At 37.0% G+C, this 24716-nt stretch overlaps 1 protein-coding gene and 1 pseudogene across 1 annotated transcript; one reads left to right on the forward strand and one right to left on the reverse strand.

Annotated features, from left to right (window-relative positions):
• Positions 1-3527: 3527 nt before the first annotated feature.
• Positions 3528-4118, reverse strand: LOC149219336 (pentatricopeptide repeat-containing protein At1g71460, chloroplastic-like). The gene has a single exon (XM_089386791.1). It carries the CDS (start codon positions 4116-4118, stop codon positions 3528-3530), a length of 591 nt encoding a protein of 196 aa, XP_089242917.1.
• Positions 4119-4181: 63 nt separating this feature from the next.
• Positions 4182-10066, forward strand: LOC149219337 (EIN3-binding F-box protein 1-like; annotated as a pseudogene).
• The last annotated feature ends 14650 nt before the right edge of the window (positions 10067-24716 follow it).

Raw genomic sequence — 24716 nt, forward strand, 5'->3', positions numbered from 1 at the left:
TTTTCATTTCTACTCAACCTCTGCTCATGTGTGATCAGTGATGCATGAAGTTCATCAACTGAAAAGTTTGAGAGATCCTTTGTCTCTTCTATGGTGGTGACAATCACATGGAGCCTTGAGGGTAGGCACCTCAATAGTTTCTCCACAATCCTCCTTTCTTCAAGTATCTCTCCATGAGATCTTATTTGTGTGACTAGGCCAATTACTTGAGTGAAGAATGAGTCAATATTGTCTGACTCCTTCATGCACAGGTTCTCAAAATCTTTCCTCAGCAACTGTAGTTTTGCTGTCTTCACTTTCTCCATGCCTTCATAGGCTGTCTTGAGAGTTTGCCATGCATCTTTGGATGTCTTAGCTGGTACTAACCTTGGAAACACGCTTCCATGCACTGCCTGATACAAGAAGAAGAGGGCTTTTGAGTCCTTCTTCTTGTGGTTCTTTAACATATCCTTCTCTCCCTGAGTTAATGCATTAAACTCATTTTCATCTGCTGGTTGTTCAAAACCATCCTCAACTATTTCCCATAAGTCTTGGGAAGCAAACAAGGCTTTCATTGTTATTGCCCAATAGTCATAGTTTTTACCATCAAATAATGGGAGCTGCATACCCATGCTATTGCTGGTGCTGGTGCCAGCCATTTTTGCACTCTTAACTATGCTTCAAATACTTCTCTGTGTATTTAAAATAACAGACTGTCCTCAACAGCAACACACAAAAAAAAACTTGAGAAATACTTTGGATTCTTTTGCCTGAGTCTTCACACTGCTGGAGAAGTTGCTGCAATAAGAATCCTTCCTTCAGCTTCTTTGAACCCTTCAAAGAGCCTGGATTAGCTCCGATACCATTGTTGGAGATTTTTGTGGTAAAATCCCAAAAAACAAAATGACTAAACACACACAGAGACAATGCTCTGTTTCTCTCCTCGGGATCTTAGCACAAGGAAGCTTTAAAATTTCTGAGCAGACAGAGATTTCCACACATCAACAAATTCCTATTCATTAATAAAAGCAACTGCTGTTACAAATTTCTTCCTCTCTCTGAGAGGGATTCACCAAGAACATTTAACAAAAAGAATTACTCTGTCTTCTCCTGAGATTTTACACTGCTGTGTGTAAAGATATCTTTTACATTCACTGTTTAAAAAAAAACTTTACATTTACATTTACTGCTTGTTTCATTCACTGCTGCTGCGTGCTCCTTCTTTACATTGCACTGCTGTGCATTACAATACAGTTCTTACATGGGCGCCTACGTCTCCTTTGCAAAAAAAACTTTTCTTCACGCTTCTGCATGGGTTACAATACGTTATACATCGAATACAGGAACATTACTTATATATGACAACAAAACAAAACAAAAGAACTTATATCAATTTTTCACTTGCCATGCTTCCGTAAAAAGGAATTAAATGTTTTTACCAGCCTTTACTTGTGCCCATACTCCCGCTGAAATAAAATTAAAAACTTCACCAAAACTTACCAACCCACAGTAAATTCCATTTACTGTTTTACTGACATTTACCGGCGGTCAATAATGTAACTTTCACTTCACGTAAAATTTCATTTAATGCTGGCCTGTACTTCAACCATTGACTTCATTTAAATAGAATCGCAGAATCCCATTTGGTCAGAACACAAAATTGGAGCACACACATATGGTGCGATCTGCGATATGCGATCGGATCGCATCAATCGGGGAAATCAAGTGAACAAAGCGGAGGAACCAAGCACACATGCGATATGCAATCTGCGATCATCGCATCGCAAAGGTAAAAAAAATAGTTTGTTGCAGTTGAAATTATATTTCAACATGAGTGGGTATGTTTCATGGCATCTCAAAGATAATTGAGTAGTTATTCAATGAAAGAACCATGATAGGATGATAACCAGAACGCAAACGGTAATTCAGAACCGTTGCAAATCTGGGCTGCAAGCCTTTACAAAGGCCAGTGATTCTAGTCTTATGCCCCCACTAATCCACATAGCTCGCTCTGGTGGACAATCGTTCACTCTGCGTCACCCACGATTGATTTTTTATTAAATTCAAAGGTGTGCTTCATGAATTATATAGCCTTTTCCATAAATTTCTTGCTACTTCGTCCCGAAGTGTGCATGTACCTTCTCCAGTATTTGTCGAAATCAGATTGTGGGGAACATAGATTTGACCTTCCGACGCTTACATATTTGTTGATTTACGACTATTTACAGGTGTGGTTCATGAATGATTTTGCTCCTTCTCCCAAGTCTGTCGCAGAATGGGTATGTTTCATGGCATCTCAAAGAGAATTGAGAAGAACCATGGCAGTATGATAACCAGAACGCAAACAGTAATTTAGAACCGTTGCAAATTTGGACTGCAAGCCTTTATAAAGGCCACTGATTCTAGTCTAATGCCCCCATTAATCCACATAGCTCGCTCTTGTGTACAATCTAAGTTCGCTCTGCGTCACCCACGATTTATTTTTTATTAAATTCAAAGGTGTGCTTCATGAATTATATAGCCTTTTCCATAAATTTCTTGGTACTTCGTCCCGAAGTGTGCATGTACCTTCTCCAGTATTTGTCGAAATCAGATTGTGGGGAACATAGATTTGACCTTCCGACGCTTACATATTTGTTGATTTACGACTATTTACAACTCACACGGTTCTTTATATTAAATATATTGAATACGGGTTAAAAACTTAAGGGTTATCCATGACAATTCGCCCTTAAGAATCAATAAGGGTTACTTATGATCTGACATTTACCCTATCCAAAATCGCTTCTTCAGAGTTGACCCAGTTCTTGAATATTTAATGCAGTATAAGATAAAAACACAATGGTTATTACTAGCAATTGCCCCAAAAGGTGCAAAGAGAGGCCGATAGAAATGTTAAATTGAAAGAATTGTATTTTGGTTTAAAATAATAAATATTATAAGGTGACGTAAAATCTGTGCACATATGTCAAGCAGGACTATACCCAGAGGTCGAGTAGGAAACCATGCCAGATGTCTCAACGAGAATGAAAGTGTTGACGACAGTGGCTTGCCTATAATGCGTCTAGGCTCTCCCATTGATTTGTGAACATTCCATCTTACTTGCAATAGTGCACTGTATCGCTCTTATACTGGTCATTTGAATTACTTGCTTAGTGACCTTTGATATTGTTCTATCTTTTTGAGCTCAGGTAAGACGTGAAGGTCCAGAACCTTCCTCGACCAGAAGGGACGAATCACTTTGAATACATAGTTTAATTAGTATATATATAAAAGCCTTGAACATAATTTCAGGAAATAGCATACAAAATCCATCCCTAGACAATAAACTACAGAAACTTTAAACAGCATAGTACCACGAAATTAACCTATTGCTTGCACTTGCATATGAGCTTGTACGCACACGCAAAAACACTTATTTGAATTCCTCTGCATTCGCCTTAATGTGATTGGCTGTTGTGGGAAAATCCTCGTCCAGAAATATATCCCAATGCCCATCCCATCTGATGAAAAACTCAGTATCCGTGAAATACTACACCCTGTGCACATCAGGCGCAGGAGTATAGAGATATCCCCGGGGTCCAAATCGAAGCACTGCTTCTTAGTGAAACATTCTTGTGTTCCTCCACATGTATCTGCCGGAAACATTCCAATGCTTCGCCATGAAACCCATTATGCACAAGTCCAGCAATCATAGCTGTCCATGTGACCACATCTCGATGGCGCATTTCCTCAAACACTTGGGTTGCATCCTCCACAGAACGGCACCTGCAATACATATCCACAAGCACACCTCCCACAAAGACATCAAGCTCATAACCGGTCTTGATAACCTGCCCATGAATCTCCATCCCCTGTTGCAGGTCCATTAAGCTTCCGCATGCCTTCAGCATGATTGAGAACGTAAAATTATCGAGCTCCGTGCCAGATAACTTCATCTGATTATAAATCTCCATAGCCTTGGTTTCACAGAACCCATTCTTAACATAAGCTCTGAGCAAAGCATTCCACATAAACATAGTCCGCTCAGAGGCTTCATCGAATGCCGCCCGCGCATCGACAATGCTTCCACAGGCAGAATAAAGATAAACAAGCTTGGCAGCCAAGTAGGGATTCTGATGAGCCCCTGTGATTCTCATGTGGGCGTGGACCTGCTTGCCTTCTTCCAATAATTTCTGGACAATGCATCAATCCAGGAGTATATGGTAGATTTGGGTATCCACAGGGATTTCTCTACTGAAGTCCATCTAGTGCAGAATGCGAAGAGCTTCATCAACCAGCCTTTCTCTGCACAAAAGAACAGTGCTTGCCAGAAGCTAGGGAAGAAGAACAGCAACAACAATTCGTAGGGAAAAAGCAGTGAAAATATCTTCAATAGTGACATAAAAGAATGGGAAAAAGTAGTAAGGCAACTCAAATGATATTTGGAAAAAGCAATAAGGCAACTCAACTGATATTTGGAAAAAGCAGTCACCCTTCAAATCAACAGTTAAAAGTGTGTCACCTGATCCAACGGAGTAGAGCAAAACTTCAAAGCAGTTAAAAGTGTTGGCGATTGTTGATCCATACCCTTAAAAACTGATATCCATTGCCATGCATTGATAACATAATAGATAAACTTCAAGGAACTAAGCATTTTGGTAAGATTAATTCAAATTCACTTGTAATTAATGTGATTAAGGAAATTAGTTGTACAATAAATAAGCAGTAATATAAAAGGAGATCTGCCTCATTGTATGCAATGGCCCCATTTGATACAAAAATCATATTTTACATCTTCCATGCATTGTGTATTTGGTCTTTCATATTGACAAACAATACCAAGAAGAAAGAGAAGAACCAATATCATCCTTAGTCGGTTAAAAACAAATATTGGTATGTTAACAAAAATGATGACCCATCTAATGACAAAGAGAGAGGAATGCTCAGTAAATTTCAAGAAAGAAGGAAATTCTCATCAAGAGGATACTAAGGGTAAACAGCCTGAAATCTTCTGAATTTGAGGACTCCCTCGTTATCTTCCACCATGCTTTAAGGTGAGACAACTATATGCAATCTTTGCAGCAGCAAAGGAGACCCTTGATAGTATCATGGGAGACATTCAAAATGCTGTTGAAGGATCAGTTCTACGATATTGGATATCAAGAAGATCCATTTAATTGTGATATTTTCACAAACACAAGAAAAATTGTTCAGGACTACACCACTGAATATAAGAAATCAGCAAGCTTGCTAAATCTCAAAGTAGAAGTTCCTCAAACGTTGATAAAAAAATTGAGGAGAACTACATGGCTACATCAGAAAGGAATTTACCCCATTTGAAGTAAAGAACCTTAATGACGCTGGTAAGAAGGCTCTCTCAGTGACTCAAAAGACAACACCAGGAATCACTGCAAAACTGCAATCATTGCAGTGTTGATTTATAGGCACACTGAGAAATAATGCTGGAAATTACACCTGAAATTATATCCTACAATTTGGAAGAAAACATCTACGAGAATGTTGAGGGACAAAACTGGAAAGTTTCCAGAAGAGAAGAATATAGCTTATATGAGTGCAGACCACCAACTAAAGAGGACACATTATTTAATCCATTGTCACATATTTAAAGGCATATGTCACCTTTTGAGGTGTTTTGGGATAAGGACACAATGTTGAGGTCTTCTCTACAGATTTAGAGGCTAGCTCTTTCCTTATGGAGATGACAAGTGGCATTGTGGGCCTATTTTATTCACTCAAAGGGAAAAAAGGAGGATACCAGGGTCTTTTGTAAAGAAATATTATTTTATTAATCAGGTTTTAATTTGAATGTTATAAATAGAAAAGAGGATTCACTTGCTAAAGTCACGGTTGGAGTTGTGGCAGTTCCTCTACAAGCTTAGTTGAAAAACATTTGGGAGAATGCAATTAAGGGGCAAATTCAATGTGAGGTTTTCGCTCTATGTTTCTCTTTTATCGATGACTAGGTTTTTTGCAAGGATTGCCATTGTTTTTCCAACTGATATAAGCTTTGAAGAAGGTCAGTCTTGCTCCAATAAGAGGACGTTAGGGTTTAGGTTTTGCTAATGGCAAATATCTTAAATACTGGCAATAATTCTAGACCTTGCTTTAGCATATCACAGCACTTGCACTTGCAACGATTATATCAGATCCGGTTTAATATTGCTAAAAAAGGAATGGATGTTTTTACTTTGAGACGAATTACAGGAATATTTTCTTAAGGCTATACTATTTAAGGGCAGATTCAGTTTAAGGCAGAATCAAGAGAGTAATACTTCACTTGGAATTATTTGTATAGCATTTTAGATGTTTTTGTTTTCATTCATTTGCAATCACTATTTCTTATGATAACATTGATATATGCCATACTTCGAAATATTATGGCATTACTTATATTGTGATCATACACACGTACTAAGACAACGTTTCAAATTGATAACCACAACTGCTTACAACCTAACACTTTGATAAGCGCTATTTGAGTGTGTCAATACCCACTGGTTCTAGAGATGTTGGATATGACTCAAATTCGCTGCATTTTTGTGAATAAGATCACTCTCTTAAGGAGTAATACGTGAAGCAAAAATGATTTATCACAAAGTCTGAATAACATTATGCTTATGGTCTTCAGTTGCAATTTTTGAATAGTATTTAAAATTGGACTTTATGGATTACTCGTTGCAATTTCCATACGTGAATGGTCTTTATCTAGACAGGGGTTTTAGATTCAGCATCACCTTGTGACTCGAATCAATCTAATTTTATAACAAATTATGCATCACTTGGGATACTTCACAATTGTTCTCAACATTAATCTACATTTTGTAATCATTTAAGCATCACTTTGGGATTACTTCACACTTGTTCTCAACATTAATCTACTTGTTTGTAACCATTTAAGCATTCACTTCGGGGTATTTCAGACTTGATCTCAACATTAATCTACTTGTTTGTAACCATTTAAGCATTCACTTCTGGGTATTTCACACTTGATCTCAACATTAGTAATAGTATAAAAAGGATAATGTGACATTCACTTCTCCTTTTGGGATTAATTCAACAATTTACTTGCAAATTCTCACATCTTTGACGAATGAATCGATTTGATTGAGTTAAGCATAAGAGTAGTCCAATCATGCTAGTATTTTCCAATTTCTCTCCCAACAATCTAAGTTTAAATTGATCATGTGGATTCCCCTGGGATAGGCAGTCTCCTTGGTCGGGCAAGGCCATCAAGGTGACAGTGAGTGGCTTGAGTATTATTCGTCTAGGCTGTCCCATTGAGGTTAGGACTTTTCCTCCTAGGTGATAATTTGAGTGGTAACAGTGAGTTTGGGTGATATTTATGAGTTAAACTTTAAAGAATAAGTCAGGATTGATTCAGATTCAGCTGATTAGACTCTGTTTCCTCTTAAAACATAGTCAAACTCCCGACTCCACTTGGACTGCGAAGAGTCTGATAACACTGCCAAGAAGCTTCGTATGGCATAAATTGCAGAGCAGTAAAGGCATTAGTGGACTGAAAAGAAAATGTCATACAGATCAACTTGGTTAATAATTTACTCAGTCCATCTATATTTAAGAAGCACATCTATAATAATTGAAAAGCCATTGACCTTGAAGAAGAGGGGATGGTTGAGGTTCTGTTATTCCATCTGTTTGAGGACTGCAAGCCAATCTACTCTTTTGGGCTTCATTATTCTCACCCACTTCATGATTAATTCAGATGGATCATCCTCTTCTGATAAACAAATTATATGTTTCATCAAGGCCTTGCTCCTTCCAGACAACTTTGGAGGCAGAGCTTCTATGAGCCTTTTTTGCGCCTTATCCAATCCATTGTCGTCTACATCAGCCCACCTCAATCCCTTGCCCTTTACTTGCTGGTTGTCTTTATCTCCCCCAACATCAGAATCTGATCCGTCCTCTGCATCTTCAACCTCAACTTCATAATACTTTTCTTCTTCGGTTGTCGCTGTTGCTGTCGTTAATGGGTGTCCGGGGCTTTAATGTTTTGGACTTTTGATTTGTGGATTTTAAATCATTTGCTACGTCTCTTTCCATCCATTTTACCTTGTGCTTTTGCTTGTTCTTGCTGGGTTTAAGGCAACCTTTGACTATCATTTAGCATCTTAGGAGGAGGAGCCTTGGTTTTGTCTAGTTTTAGGCCTTCAGCTGCTGTGTAATTATTTGAATAATGAATCTTAATATTAACTTAAAAGGGATAAATGTATTATCACTCTATTCATCAATCTGGAATTGTTCTCTGAACGATCTGTGGGTTTGTTTCAACTTTTCAAGTATGGTAGATGATTTACGAGTGTTGGTTGTGATCTGTTGGGTGCTGTAGCTAAATTTCAGTCACCTATCCCATTTTTTACAGAGTTTGTGGCTTTGTTGGCTGTTTCTTAACACTTTATGTTTGGTTTATTTGCCATTGAGGTAGTAAAAAAATGACTGGTGCTATATATCTTTTGTGCTGAGGGTGCTATATCTTGGATCTGCAGGTGATGAAGACTTTGGAAGGCCTAAGTTTTCTGGTCATGTGGATACAGATCTTTTCTTGTCTCTTGCACCTCGAATGGAATACTTTGCCCTCCTCGGAAAAGACTCTGTGGTAATTTCATCATACCATTCAGAGAGACAAAGCCAAAGCAAGAACATAAAGATCTTATTAACATGCTGCCTGATGAATGTCTTTTTGAAATATTCAGGCATCTACCAGCAGCTTGAGACCGCAGCGTATCCGCGTGTGTCTCGAAGCGTTGGCTTATGCTCCAGAGCAACATGCGGAGAAGTGAAATCAAGAGATCCAAGCCAAGCCCCAAAACTTGTGGAGAAACACCTAATAGAGACTGCTCAGAACAGAGTACACTGTGTCAAGAGAATGCAAGTTTTACCGAGAACAATTTTGAAGAGTTTTCCGATGATGGATTTGGTGAAGTGGAATATTTAGAGTCAGAGTCAACGGAGTTCGACGTAGGATGGAAAGGAACAGGTGAAAAGCAGCCAAGGTGGGCTATTGGAGACCTGTCCAGGTGTTTGGAAGGAAAGAGAGCTACTGATATTAGGCTTGCAGCAATTTCTATAGGCATGGGTGGTCGAGGAGGACTAGGCAAGCTCAAAATCCGAGGAAATCACCCTTCCCGAGGGGTGAGTGAGCTAGGTCTTAGTACAATTGGTCTTGGATGCCCAACACTCAGGGTCTTATCTCTCTGGGATTGCCCTAATTAGCGACAAGGGACTGTTGGCAATTGCTAAGGGCTGTCATCTATTGGAAAAGCCTGACCTGTTCAACTGCCCATTGTTAGGAGACAAGGGTTTGGAAGCTATTGCAGAAAATTGCCCTGACTTATTAACCCTCAACATAGAAAGCTGCCCAAATATCAGAAACAAGTCCCTGGAAGCAGTTGGGCAGCACTGTCCCAATCTTAAATCCTTATCCGTTAGTGACTGTTCTCTTGTTGGTGACCAAGGGATTATGTCTTTAGTGTCGAGTTCAACAAAGCTGGAGAAGGTGAAGCTGCAGGCCGTAAAAGTTACTAATCATACTTTAGCTGCTATCGGACTTTACTGCAAGAATTTAACTAAATTAACATTTGTAAATCTCCAGAAAGTCACAGAGAAGGGTTTTCAGGCTCTGGGAAATTCTTCAGTTATGCAAAATCTGAAACTGCTGTCAATTACCTGTTGTCGAGGATTAACAGACCTGGGTTTGGAGTCCATCGGACAAGGTTGCCCTAGTGCCCGCAAGTGTGACCAAAACTGCAATTTCGCTTGAAAATTTACAGTTAGAGGAATGCAATATGATATCTCACTTTGGCCTAATAGATGCTTTAGGAAGCTGTAGTGGAAAGCTGAAGGTGCTCACACTTGAAAAATGCACCGGATCAAAGAGTCTGGACTTAGGGAAGTTCCAGTACCCACCTGTGAACCTTTGAAATCTCTTAATATTCGCTCATGCCCATTCCTTGGAAATGGATGCTTGGCTTTACTGGGACTCTGCAGGCATGGCGCAAGATGCCACGGGCTTAGGAATCTTCTCGACCTCGACGAGACACATACGGCGATAGACAGGCAGGAATGATAGCAGAAGCGAGGGATATCGACCCCTGCTAGGCGGCCATAACAAAAATTCCTACCATTCCGCCTGAAGGATGAAGACCATAACAGAAATGCTTGAACAATTTCCCGCTGAATGTGGACGACATGTGGACGACAGGTGTCAGCCTCAAAAACAAAAGGACGACGAAAGTTTCTCTCAAAGGAAGGCCTATCGGCCTAATTAACTGGTTGGAAATCTAATCAACTAACATTTCATTTAAAACAAGTCGCATAGTGTGTAACCAGACCAGCTGTGCAGTATGGAACATTTTGCATAATTAATTAATTTATTTTTAAGTTGTAAATGCATGGAAATCTAATTAACAGACTTTTCATTTAAAACAAGTGGCATAGGGTGTTACCGGACCAGCTGTGCAGTATGGAACATTTTATATAATTAATTAATTTATTTTAAATTAAAAATAGAAGGTGATCTGCAATGCAAATATACACTTATATATATAGATATATAAATGCTATTGATTTTGAAATAAATGGTATCATTTATGATTCTTCCCATGTCATACTTATTCGTTACATATTTAATAATTGATTTTGAAAGTATTATTTTTTACATACAACGTAGCATGTCATCTCTTATGTGTTAATTAATTAAAGTTGAGACAAATGTAGACAATTATTTTAAGTCTTATCATTAAAATAAATAAATAAATAATAGCATAAAACCAGGGTAAAAATTAAAAATTTGATATTGGTTAAAATAATAATTATAAAAGATTTATCTAATTTTTTTAAAAGATTTATTTTTATGGTTGCAAAATTATATGGTTGTGTTATAATAAAATTTAATTTTGTTTTGAAGAATGAGTTTTTAGTAAATTATAATTTTTAAATTTATATTTAAAAACCCTTATGTATTTCTTCTAAATGTTTTAATGGCAAACAAAACGCTGGAAAAAAAAATATTCATTATTTTTTTTAGTCTTAAGAGTTTGGATGGATAGAATATAAAAATATATATTTTTCTTTTAATTTTATTATTTTTGATATTATTAGATGTATCATTTTCATAAATATTTATCAAATCCCTTGGTTGTGACCTCCTTTTACTAATAGTTACTTGTTGAAGTAAGCTACTAAATTCATATAGAATTAAAGGAAATAAATAAATAAATAATAAAAAATAAACTATGTTTATGAAACATTTTAGAAATTACAAATTCTTAAAAAAAGGTGTTACATCATATATATATATATATATATATATATATATATCCCTTGGTTGTGACTAGTTTATTAATAGTTAGTTTTTTTTTGCTTAAGCAAGAGTCGGTCCTTATATTCACTTATTTGTATAAAATAGATTACATATAATACATTAAACCCAAGGTAGAAGAGGGCCAAAGAATTTGGCTATCACTTTGCACCTTGGGAAAAGAGCCAACGACTCGAGAACTAAGCCTAGTACCCAAAAAACTTCTTGAACCGTCATCCTAGATCCAACGGTCGAGGAACAAAACGACACAAAAACACGTGTCCCTGAAAAAACTAAAAGTGGACCCAAAGAGGAATTAGAGCCCATCGTATAAAGATTTCAGGTCCGCTAAGGAAGCTAGGAATATAACCCGGACCCACTAACGTGCACAGTGAAGCTAGGCCATTGATCTACAACTGCTTGATCCACCGGCTGAGAGGAATATCGGGTTGAAAAGAAGCAGGAGGAATACCCGCCTGATGAAGGCAGTATTCTCTCTCCTCCTTGAGCCGAGCGTTGAGCGATTAGTGGCATCGGGTTCATTTCTAGAAAACCACTTCGAGTGTTCCATCTTAATTGTAGCATGACTAAAATTACCATGGATTCGCTGCATCCATTGCCAACCATTCAGTGGAGAGACACATGTGTGCCACTGCCACGCAGCTTTGATCAGAATGCTTCCATTTTTCCTAACTGCATGCTCGTCATCCCAGCTCCCTACAGAGTCAATGAGGAGTTGATCTGTGGTATAAGATAGGTTTATATAAATCCCTTTGCTGTAAATCATCACCCGCCCGAGAACCCTAGGTATGTACCATTCTAGGCTGATAATATGGACAAAGGATTGGGTGCTCTTTTCATTAATGTCCCTGGATTGCTGCTGCATGTAGACTGTACAACAACTAATTCCAAAACTTTGCAAACTATTAGAATCCCTTGTTCTGGTAGAGTTCTCGGTCCACATTCACCTGTCTGAGACACTCATCCCTCAATCTGCCCAGAGGGACCTCTTTCCATCTATATTTATTGCTGCTTTTAGCACAGAGAGCTCCTTCATTGGCTAAAATGTTCGCCAATTTGTTGGCTGTCCGTTGCACATGCGTGAAACTTAGGGTTCTCATGTTCTGAAGGTGGGATTTGATCCTTTGATAAACCTGAAGAAGCCTCCAATATCTTGAAACTTTTTTCGTAGCCGAGCCATAACAGATTTTCTTGACCGAATTGATAATCAACTCAGAGTCTGCTTCAATTATGATGTTATGAAGATTGTCGTTCTTCAAGATTTCTAAGCATTGCTCAAGGGCCATGAGCTCTGCCATATTGCTTGTGGCTTTCCCCAAATTACAATAAAAAATGCATTGTATGCAACCCTTTTCATCCCTTATCACTCCCCCATAACCAGCCATGCCCGAATTTCCTTTTGAGGCCCCATCTATGTTGCATTTCATAAATCCCTGAGTGGGAGGATGCCAGAAGTCTTTATCAGTAACAATTTGATTTGTATTCTTGTTATTGCCTTGAGGAATAAGTCCTTGCATACCCAACTGAAGTAGTATCTACACATCAGCATTTGAAGGGAGATTCTTAGGGGGTTTTTGCATTAGAGTACCCATCGTCTCCTTGAGCTGTCTTAAAATTTGTTCCATGATGCTCTGGGAAGAACCATTTTTATTTTTGAAAATTCTATTGTTGCATTCTTTCGAGACATCCCAGATTAGGAAGCTTGGAGCTAAAGCCCAAGCTTTGTTGACTATTTCATAATCAAAGAAGTTTTTCCTCCAATTCTTTAGGGTGCTGGTGATGTTGCCCATGTCCCTATCTGTTTATCTGAAAATTGAGGCAATCGCATTCCACAACGTGGAAGTAAATGTACAGAGGTTGAGAAGGTGATCCATAGTTTCTTCTTGTAATTCACATAGCTAGCATTTGGATGGGCCAAAAACACCTCTTTTCTGGAGGTTTTCCAAGGTTAGAATTTTCTTATGTTGCACTAACCACATGAACAATTCAATTTTCATCCATCCTTGGGTCTGTCAAAGATTCTTCCAAACCCAATCCAGGTTTGTCGAGTCAAGCCCAAGGGCTATGCGTTTTTCCTCTTTAAGGTTAAAGGTTCCTTCATTGTTATTGCCCCATCTCAATTGGTCTGAATTAGCTAATATTAGGATCTTCCTTTGTTCCAGGATGGCTATTAGAGCATCAGCATGTGCCTTCAAGGAGGCATTATCCCTGTAATCTAGTTCCTTCCAAGTTCTCCATTTTCCTCCATTATTTGCCTGATCCCAAAATTCATTTACTCTGAGTAACCCTTTGATGTCAGTATCATTCTTGAGATTTGAAAAGTCTTCTCTTGATAGTTTAGGTTCATGTTTCCACTTATTCTCCAAAAACCAAGCAAGGTTTCCATCTCTAATTTCCCAGAAACTATTTTTCTGAACAATGTCTCTACTCTCCCAAGCTTTGTTCCAGATGTGGGAGCATTTGATGATTCCAGACATTCTAATGGGATCCCTGTCTTGCCAATTGCATATTTCTATTTCGAAATTTGTGCCCAAGGGGCATCTAAATCTTTTAGCCATCTCCACCATAATTTTGCCACCAAAACTTTGTTTAGCACTTCAAGATCATCCAATCCTAAACCTCCATGTGTTTTAGGTTTACAGATCTTTTCCCAGGCTACCAAGGCCCATTTTTCCCTTTCTTCCCCTTTAGCCCAAAGAAAATCTCTTTGGATATTTCTGCATAGTTGCATGACTCCTTTTGGATCTGGAAGGGCTGAGAACATGAAGATGGGAACAGATTGTAGGACAAATTTTGTAAGCACAATCCTACTTGCTAATTTCAAAGACCTTCTTGTCCATTTTTGTGTCTTGTCCTGTAGCTTATTAATCACAGACTCCTAGACTGTCTTTCTCAGAGGTTTGTCTGTTAGTGGTACTCCCAAATATTTGGATGGTAGCATATCTCTTTCAAAGCCTAGAATTCTGGAAATATTTCTCTGAATAGCAGTGTTAGTGTTAAAAAAAAAATCTTTGATTTGGAGAGGCTTACCTCTGTGCCCGCAGCCATTGCAAAGTATTTTAGGATTTGTTTGTAAGCTAGAGCTTCCTTGACCATATATATGCCCTGTAGCATGGTGTCATCCACAAATTGTTGATGGGTCAAAGCATTTCCATTCCCGGTTAGTTTGAGACCCTAGATCTTACCTTCTTCTTTGGCAGACTTGATGGCTGGGCCTAGCCCTTCCATCGTAAGAATAAAGAGAAAGGGGGAGAGAGGATCTCCTTGTCTGAGACCTCTCAAAGGATTAAAGGGCTTTGATGGAGAACCGTTTAACAGGATTGAAAAACTAGAGGTAGTTACAAGGGCCATTACCCATCTCACCCAGTTGTGGTGAAATCCATAAGCTAGAAGAACTTTCCTTATGTAGGCCCAATTTAACTTATCATATGCCTCTTCTAGGTCCAGTTGCATAATCATTCATGCCTACCTATTGCTTATAAGAGAGTGAACCACCTCATGAGCTTGAATGATAATGTTGAGAATTTGTTTACCTTCCACATACCTAGTTTTCTCCATAGAAACCAGAATTGGTGGTAGGTGTTTAAGCCTGGTTGCAATTATTCTGGAAATTATTTTATACACCACATTGCATAAAGCTATAGTTCTGAATTTGTCTAGTGTCATAGCATTATCCTCTTTTGGAATTAAGGAAATGAAATATGTGTTGAGTGCCTTCAAAACAATCCTATTTTTCCTGGAGTCCTCCACCACATTAAGGATATCCTGCTTGACAATACCCTAACATGCTTTAAAGAAATCTACATTGAAACCATCTGGGCCTGGCGCTTTCCCATTTTACATATCTTTGATGACTTCACTGACCTCCTCTTCATCCACAGGCATGTTTAGATTATAATTATATTCTCTTCTCAGCTTAGGAATGTGCTTTGTGAAGTCACTGATGAATTGTGATCTGTCTAAGAGAGATTCCTCTGCTATGCCTTGGAAATGTTGAACCAACACAACTTCTATATCTTTGTGGGTGTTGAGTTGGTTACCTCGAGAATCCTTGATTGTTGAGATCCTGTTGTGAGACCTGTGCTCCATGGTAGATTTGTGGAAAAACCTTGTGTTCCTATCTCCTTCTTTTAGCCATTGTACTCTTGATTTTTGTCTCCAGAATATTTCCTCTTGTTTGCATAATTCTTCCCATTCATGTTGATGATTGTTAGCTTGTTCTTTTCTTCCCTCGTTGAAGCCATCCGTGATGAGGATCTGATTAGTTTCCTGTATCTTCCTCTAAACAACTTTTCTAGCTTCAAAAATGTTGCCAAACTCATTCTTATTCCAATCTTTGAGCCTAATTTTGATATGTTTCAATCTTTTATGCAAGAGAAACATTTTCGTACCCTGAATTTGCATATCTTCTTTCCACCATTTTTCAATATTGCTTATAAAGTCTGGATGGGTGAGCCAGATATTTTCAAATCTAAAAGGTCTGTTTCTTGGAGTTCCTATATAAGAAACCTCAAGTTGAACAAGCCAATGGTTTGAGCCACCAAAAGGGAGTATCATCGCTGACATCTCAAGGACTGTGAGAATAAGGTCCTCTAAGATAATGAATCTGTCTAGCTTTGAGGCTACTTGAGACTCTCCTCCCCTTTTATTGTTCTAGGTAAACAGGCCATTACTTGTCTCCGTGTCTACTAACCTCATATTGTTTATAAAATTCTAAAATGCTATGGAGTCTCTGCCTAGTGATCTGGTTCCACCTTTTTCTTCGAATAGGGATCTGATCATGTTAAAGTCCCCTCCCAAAATCCATGGTATTCTTGAATGTCTGTCTTATAGATCCTCCAGTGAAGTAAGCAGTCTGAGTTTGTCGTCAGGCTTCTATGGAGCATAAACATTTCTGATTAAATCAACTTCCCTGTCTCCTAAAGGTTGAATAACCACTGATAAATAGTTCCTAGATGCTTCAGTATCCAAGATAGATAGTTTCTAGGGATTCCAAAGTGTGAGAATACCTCCTGCTATTTTGTTTGCTTTGACTTCTAGAAATTCATATCTAGTAAGCCATTTACTGCGAATGTCTCTTATTTTTTCTACTGAACATTTAGTTTCCTGGATGAAAATCATATCTGGTTTTTCTTCTTTCATTCTATTCCTAAGATTCCTTTGTTTCCTTTTACTCCCTAGACCCCTAATATTCCAAATTGTGAGCTTCATTAAGAAATATTTGTAAAAGAGTAACTGGTTAGGTCTTTCATCTTACATGAATCTATCATCAATTTTCCACATTCTATCAGCAACTCCTTTTATTTTTTCCTACCCCTTTTCCTACCAGGGTTCTTGGGAGCAAGTCCCAATGTGGTCTTCATAGTTTTCACACCTTTGTTGTCCTGACTCTCGAGGTTTCTTTTCGCTCCCAACCCTTTTTCTTGAGTTCTCCATAGAAACATCTGCTGCACTCTATTGAACTCCTCTTGTGGTAGTGAATCCATTCCTTTAGTGGTTCCCTGATCCAGGAATTTTTCCAGATTTAGATGCTCCCTTTCAAGAATATCCTGTAGTTCATGATCCTTCGTTTCCACCTCACTCGGGGTCATCTATTGGTCCTTATCAAGTTCCATGGTACTCAGCATATCCTCCTTTTGTTGGTTATTTTCATGTGTGTCCTCCATATTTTCTTCCTTTTCCTTCTCCCCTGGGTTGTCCTCCAGAGTAGGATTTTCCTTATCTAGCTCCTCTTCTTCTTCTAGTATCTTGTACCTATTTTGGCTTGTCTACTTTTCCTCGTTGATTTTTTTTTTAAACTTTCTCCCTCCTTTACCTTTATTTCCCACTTTGTGAAAGCTATTAGTTTCTTTCCCTGAGGTAGCTTTAGGTCTACTCTCTATTTTGTTTAGAGGGCAGTGCCTGAATCGATGCCCATGTTCATGGCATTTGTGGCATATGAAAGGAACATGCTCATAGTCCACCGCTTGTAGCCATTCTTCATAAAAAACTTCCAGAATCACTTCATCTGGTAGAGCTCCAAAGAGATCCATCTCCACGCATATACGAGAAAAGGCTGTGTACTTTCCCCGCCTAGTGGCCTCAGATATTTTTACAAAATGCCCTAGTTTATTTCCTATTGTTGTTAATGATTCTGGCTACCAATAATCCAGTGGTAAGGAGTAGAGTCTTACCCAAATCGGGACCGAAGTGAAAGTCTCTCGCTCTAGGACAAAATTCATCACCCAAGGCCTCATATAGAGGCCTGTGGTAGCATAGAAGTAGGCCCCTCCTTCAAACACCCTGTCTTTATCCTCAATGTTAGTGAATACTACAATGAAGAAACCCTTTCATCCAAGGTGTAGGTCTATATCCCCTTTACGTTTCTAGTGATTCTTTATCCATGCCTGTAAAGCCTTCTTTGTTGGTCATAACCCCATGAATTTACAAATGATTGCGTGAGTCGCCATGTGACCCCTATGCGCCTGTAACGTTGGATCACTCAACACCACTCTGGGTGTGATAGTTGTCCTAGGCTTACACGGTCCATTTCATTTTTTGGTTTTTGCATTCTTATTATATTCCTCTATTCTTTTCTCTCTTCTGATGTCTTCCTGCCTATTCTCCTACTCCTATGCGTCTCTGTTGTCTTGTTTTCCTCCTCCTAAAAAACCTTCTTCAGCCTCCAGCGGTTTCTTGCCGCGACTGGAGGCTGCCTGACTGTAGGAGGGAGTGATACTCCCCCCCTTGCACCCCTCCGTGGTGCCCAACACTTAATTTCTTCTGCAAACCCTAGCTCTCAAGCCCTCCCCCATCACAACAATATATTCAATATCAGTTTACTAATAGTTAGTTACTTGTAGCAAGCTCCTAAATTCTTCTAGAATTAAAAGAAATAAATAATAAATAATAAATTATGTTTATCCAACATTTTATAAATTACAAATTCTTAAAAAAACTATGTTACATCTCATGACATTGAATATGTATATCTATCTATCTATATATATCTATATCTATCTATATATATATATATATATATATATAACAATTTCAACAAGTGTATAGATAGTCAAATTAATTAAATTTTTTTATTAAAATAAAAAATATGATATGAAATATAGGATAATGTATTTTGCAATTTTCTAAGTTTAGTTACATTCTTTATTAGTTGGTAATATTTAACAAATATGAGTTGCAACATGTTAAATTGTTTCCAATAAATATTGTAATTCCTTACATATGTAAAGATGCTATAGAATTATCCATTGATTTAAGTATTGATTACCAAATTTAATTTACATGTCTACATTTTCTCATATTATACAAAATATATATATATATATATATATATATATATATATATATATATATATATATATATATATATATATATATATATATATATATGTAAAATTGTATATAATTTTTTTGAAAAAGTCACTAATTAGAAAAATATGATCTCTAATTGTATTATAAAACTTTCTTATAATTCCAAAATTATAAAGCATATTTTTTCATCATAATGTGTACATTTACTTGCAAAATAGGAGTTAAAAATGGTGGTGTATATTCTTATATATTTTGAGGGAATGGATCACATAGAGAATACATGTATTAAAAAAGATTTGGGTTAGCAATTTATAACGTAAATCATTCGTTTTCTAGTGGATAGAGTTTATAATTTGGCTCTTTCTCACCATTTTTTTAACCCTCTTTGTATCGTTTTATGGAAATATAATTTAATGTTGTTATTCATTGTTTTGAAATAAAGTCTCAAATTAAATACATGGATTTTTATACTGAACAATGGATATAGATCATGTTCTTATTATGGAAGGGCATTCAAATATATAATATTTAATGAAGTACATATAAATAGTTGTTTATAATGTATGGTGTTAGTTGTTGCATAATCTATGTCTTTTTAAGTTTGAAGTATGTAGTTTGAAGTATGTGAAGGCATAATCTTTATTTTGCAAGAGTTTAAGTCATTTTACTAATTATAAGTCATTGGTATTTAGCATCATTTCTTTTTTTCACTAGGCATGAGAGGTGTTTATGTAGAGAGAAGAATAGAAGGATTCTACTGCAAGGATCCAAACCAATTTTGGAGGAGATTTTTACCACTCATCAAGCATGACTTGCAATGGGGCATAAATGGTCTCAATGAATCAATAAAAAAGAATAAAAATGTGCCCAACAAAGTTCACCTATGAAAGTAGTATATAGTATATTAATATGCCGACATCAATTGGCCATAATATAGTACAATGGTATAAATAGTATCATATACATGTGCTTTGAATAAAAGGGTGATGACTAATATAACAATTATTATTGATCTAGGTATATGACACCAAATTCCCCCTTCTTCAGGAGAGGGTGTGGATAAAACTTAAGAAGCCTTGTTGAATGGGAAGTAGCTATAAGAATTCTAATAATCCAATTGATGGGATGCTCATGTTATTGGCTCTAAGAATGATGAAAATCAAGCTAGTTAATTCTGTCGAATTCGCTGTCTAGCTAGATCATAAACTATTGAAATCTAGGCATGCGAGGGAATACATAAAGGCAAACCCCCTCCTATGGTATTGGGACAACTCATAAATTCCTAGTGGATCTGGTACATACATCTCATGTATTAGAACATTAATTTTACAACTCACAATTGTGTGACAATGAGTTAAAGTCAAGCAAGTGACAAAAAAACAAGTAAAAATAGCATGAAGATATCCATATGCTTGATTTAAGGAACCCATTCATGAGTAAAATTGAACCAAGTTACACCACCCTCAAGGATAATCCCTTAGAATAAATGTGCTAAAGCTGATATAAGAAGTCCCACTAGAGTTGAGACCATGACGAGTCCTCAACCATGGCACAGGGTGTATAGTATCATGTGAGTGACAAATATTGACACTATTGGTGGAATATGGTTTTAGGAATGGACTAATGACTTCCCTTGTTGATATAATAACATGCAAGGTTGACCTATAAATGATTAAAAGCATTCGACAAGAAATAATTAATTACTAGGATAGAGGTTTTTCAACGGTATATAAGTAATCAAGTGGTGCATTTGGAGGTTGAATCTCTGGGATATAGGATGAATGTGACTCATGGAGGTGTTGAAATAATGCAATACGATTCAAATTGGTGCTAAATATACTACATGGGACATAAATGTGACTCATCTTTGATTGTTTGAACAATTGTGAGACAAAATGATGCTACTAGTGACTGAACCAAGTAAAAATGGTACACAACCCTTCTAGAATAAACTAAGAGGTTATAAACATGGGAGTACATGGGTACATGTTTTGTCAACATGATAAAGAGAAATTCAGTTATTGTTGGATATGATATGAAGACAAACTTGACTCCCAATCCAAAGGGCGTTGAACACCATAGAAACATAAATACAAAACGGGTAATGCTATTGAAGTGCCCATGTGGGGAAGGTTATAACAATTTATATATGTCATATGAGAGATATGGAGGGGATTATTCATATAACCAAGTGTGAAGGTTCCCTAAGATGATTTCCATTGAATTATAATAAAATGCAATGAATGAGGGGGTGTTGGTGATATGTGAAATGCCATAGCGAATGGACCTAAAGGATGCCCTATTAACATTAGTAAAGGCACTATGCTCACGAAAAATTTAGACAAGTAATTCAATGTAATACAAATTGGTCTCAATGTAAGAGATATAAATACGAATAAAGTTGATATGAAAATAAGGGGGCTTTGACACCTCATGGAAAAATTGTTTCTAGGTGAAGCATCAAAGGATTAATAACTAATGGAGACCATTTTTTGTGCAATATGAGAAATTTTAAATGGTTTTGATGGTTCATAAAATGAAGCTTGGATCAGCCTATAATTTCCAAGTGAAAAGATGGATTTTGTTATAAAAGGGGTTTTCCCTCCAATTCCAACTCATTTATGCATGTGGTGGAGTAGATCTTGGAGAGGAGAAGTCCTGAAATATTTGTAAGATCATTTTCAGCTAACGAATCTATGGACTTTGGATACGATAATTTTGGTTGGGTGGTCTTACTTTTCTAATAGTGACTCAAAAAGTCCAATGGGGCTAAAGAATGTCTCTTATTGCATTGGGGACAAAGTTTCCTTGGGGGAATCAAGGAAAGAAATAATAAGGTGATGAACTACAAGAGGAGGTCCATTGTTATCCTACCCCACCAATTCAAACATGTGCAATAGATGTAAGTGAGGTGTTGCATATAGTAGAATATTTTAATATATGGTATTCATCATGAACTATATGTTTTGTGTACATGGCTCTCTAGATAGGTCGTTGGGACGAACTATCCAACTAGTGAGAGAATCATATATATTATCTAGACCTTTTAGCTCTATGTCAATGGTGGATAATGATAAAATCAAATATTGGAAAAAATGGCCATTATGCTCCAAGCATGAGATGTTTATCCCCAACATATGATGATGTGGAGGAACTAATTGGGTATGAAAAGGTGGGAATGATGCCACTAGTTGGATTTATATGTAGCGTGTTATGAACACATTGAGTGTATTTAGAGTAGTGGAATCCAAACTATGCATTGTTGATGATATTATCTAAAAGTATACATAATATGGTTATGCATCTTTAAATTTTTAGAAGTCACTAGTTTATTAGTATGTTATCATTTAGGTATAAGCGCAACAATGTAGTGGGAAAAAGGAAATGGGGGAGTGCCAATTTATCTTGATACTACACATTTGAATTAAAGGAAATAAATTTACGGGTTCAAAAAAAGTGTTATCATACCAAGCAGTCGCTTGGGATATAATGAACGAATGCTCACTTAAATGAGACAATGACTCAATAACAAAACTATAAAGGAGAATTGGTTGTTGAGGTATGAAGTAGCAATGATTAGTTGGACCATCCCCAGGATGATATAGAGTGGTATGGGACTCAATATGGTTATCATGATAGAGAAGAATAGTGGTTCCAGAGACCAAATTACTAGATGAAACAAAATTTCTATAGGAGTAGAATGATGGCTAATGGAAGAAGGCTCCATTATTGTCAAGAATGAAGCGGCATGGGACACAGAATGTAAGTGTTTATATTCATGAATAGATTCCAAAGTAGGCTATAAATAATTCAATCCCATAAATAATGGAATATATAGGTTATATACAACATTCTTCACCATTTACACATTAGGGGGACACAAATTTATGATTGGTGAATGGTTCTTTGCCTTGGTAGAGGAAAACCATGAAGGGTCGTAATTGGAGGATTGGAGATTTCACTACAAGTAACTTGAAATTTGTGTGAAACAATGAGTCTATCACAAAAATGTGGAATTATATAGTATGAATGGTAGTAGTAACCATATGTGTTACACAAAGTGCAAGGATGATTTTTGTGTCATGATCTTTTACTCTTGGAGAATCTAGGAAGAACGAATTGTACCACTAGAACATTTAGGTTTTATTATTTGTTAACCAAACTAATAAGCTCCTTTATTTGAGGAAGAGAAGGAAAATTATTGGTATTGTGACCAAGAAAATTGTACAAAGCACAAGGAGGTGGAGGCTTCAATGTAGCGGTTAGGGTGGCCAATGCTTGAGTTTTCTTCTCATTTTTATCTTTCTTCTTAGCCTTGCCCCACTTTCTAACTTATCTCAGAAAAATAGAATACTCTAGGTAGGGTTTTACTATAACTAAAGCATTGAATGGGGCCATAGGAATAGCTTGAATGGGTGTCAGTGCCAAAGAAGGATATAGCTTTGAGGGTGGGGTAGGAGTTGGAGGATCTAATTACTGTATTGGAATCCCCAACATAAACTTTGGAAAATTCAACATGGTCATCACTGGTATTCTAACCACTCGCATTGGTTGGTGTAAGAAAGCAATCTAGCCATATGTATTATGAATAGGGGGATGGTCCTAGTTGCAGGTGTTGAATTTGAAGGTGTATATTGCTCAGGAGTTCATTATTAAAATAAATATCTAGGCCTTTAGGAGGCTTACGATTTAGACCATGCATATTTGAAAGGAGATAGGTGTGGTCAAGGTAAGTGACGGGTTTTGGTGAGATTTAATTAATGTGAATCCTTTGTATATTGCTATGATCATTTCTCTCAAGGAAGAGATGGACTGATTTCCAACCATCGAGGAGATCATGTTCTTATGATTAAATTGAGTCTTAGGGTTGTAATATGTGAGGCTATATATGGTGACTATCTTCCCATTATTAGGGAAGATCATTATGTAGTATATGGATGAGAAAGTTGCCTTGATGACATACATGAAGCAATGACCTACGAGGAGATTATAGGTAAGGGGTTTTTCAATAACCTCCAAATGTAACGAGAATTGCTTTGCAGTAAGATTAATAACACAAATTTATTATAAACATTTCAAATATGAGGATTGACCATCATTTGCGCACAAGGTGATTCTAAATCATGTGACTTTAAGGGAGCTAATATTTCACTAACATTTGGAACACATGCACATATAGATACATGTTCATTAACAATGCAACATCGAATAACTACATTATTGATCCATAATAGGACTTGCGAAGTTACAGTTAGCGAGAGATGTGGATCATCTACTTTATCAGCATCAAAGATGATCATGTGATCATCTAGTGAGTCAACACCTAAAATAGAAAGTATACATTTTTGTTCTCAAGGAAGTGTGTAGAGGAATTCCAATGCTAACATGGCAATGGGTGACTATGATAAGCTATCAATAATTCTATAGTTATATGTGGCTTGCATAGTTACATTAGGAACATAATGGACCCTTAGAGTTCTTAAATTGTAATTTAATATATGGTCAAGGAATCTGTAGAGTTCCATTTGGTGATGAAAAATTCCCTATGGATATATTTAGTTGAGTCCTAGCTGGGGAATCATATTGATGTGATTAATTGAAGAGGTTAATGTCAACAAAGTCCACTATCAAAAACCATTATGTTCCGTTATCACACTAACTGAGGGCTAGAGCAGAAGGAGAAATTTGGCCATCACAGGTGGAATCATACCCATGGTAAGGAAATCTATATGAAAGTAAAAATGGTTTTGAAGAAGGGGGTTACATTGAGGATAAAGGTGGTTGGTTACCATGCTTATTGTTATCCATCATTTCACATGCACAATGCATTTATGGGAGAAGAAGACACTCATGGGTATAATGACCATATGTACCACAATAAGAACAAGGCTTGTTCATTTCAATATCCTTATGTTTCTTGGGATGATTACTCAAATATTAGTTTATGGTATGTGAGCTTCCTTCGTTGTTATCATTGAGCTATTGGCCTTGTTTGCCTAGCTTCCATTTATTTTGGGAATTTAGTTTATCTATCCAATTATTCTTTTTATTTGAACTAGGGTGGTTATTTATGTTATTCTACACA

The sequence above is a fragment of the Pinus tabuliformis genome, chromosome Q (genome assembly GCF_031772625.1).
Source record: "Pinus tabuliformis cultivar Carrire ecotype Pingquan chromosome Q, CPIR1, whole genome shotgun sequence".
NCBI lineage: Eukaryota > Viridiplantae > Streptophyta > Pinopsida > Pinales > Pinaceae > Pinus > Pinus tabuliformis.

Coding starts and splice junctions, on each gene's coding strand:
- LOC149219336 (XM_089386791.1), bottom strand. CDS start 4,118: ATGAGAATCACAGGGGCTCATCAGAATCCCTACTTGGCTGCCAAGCTT.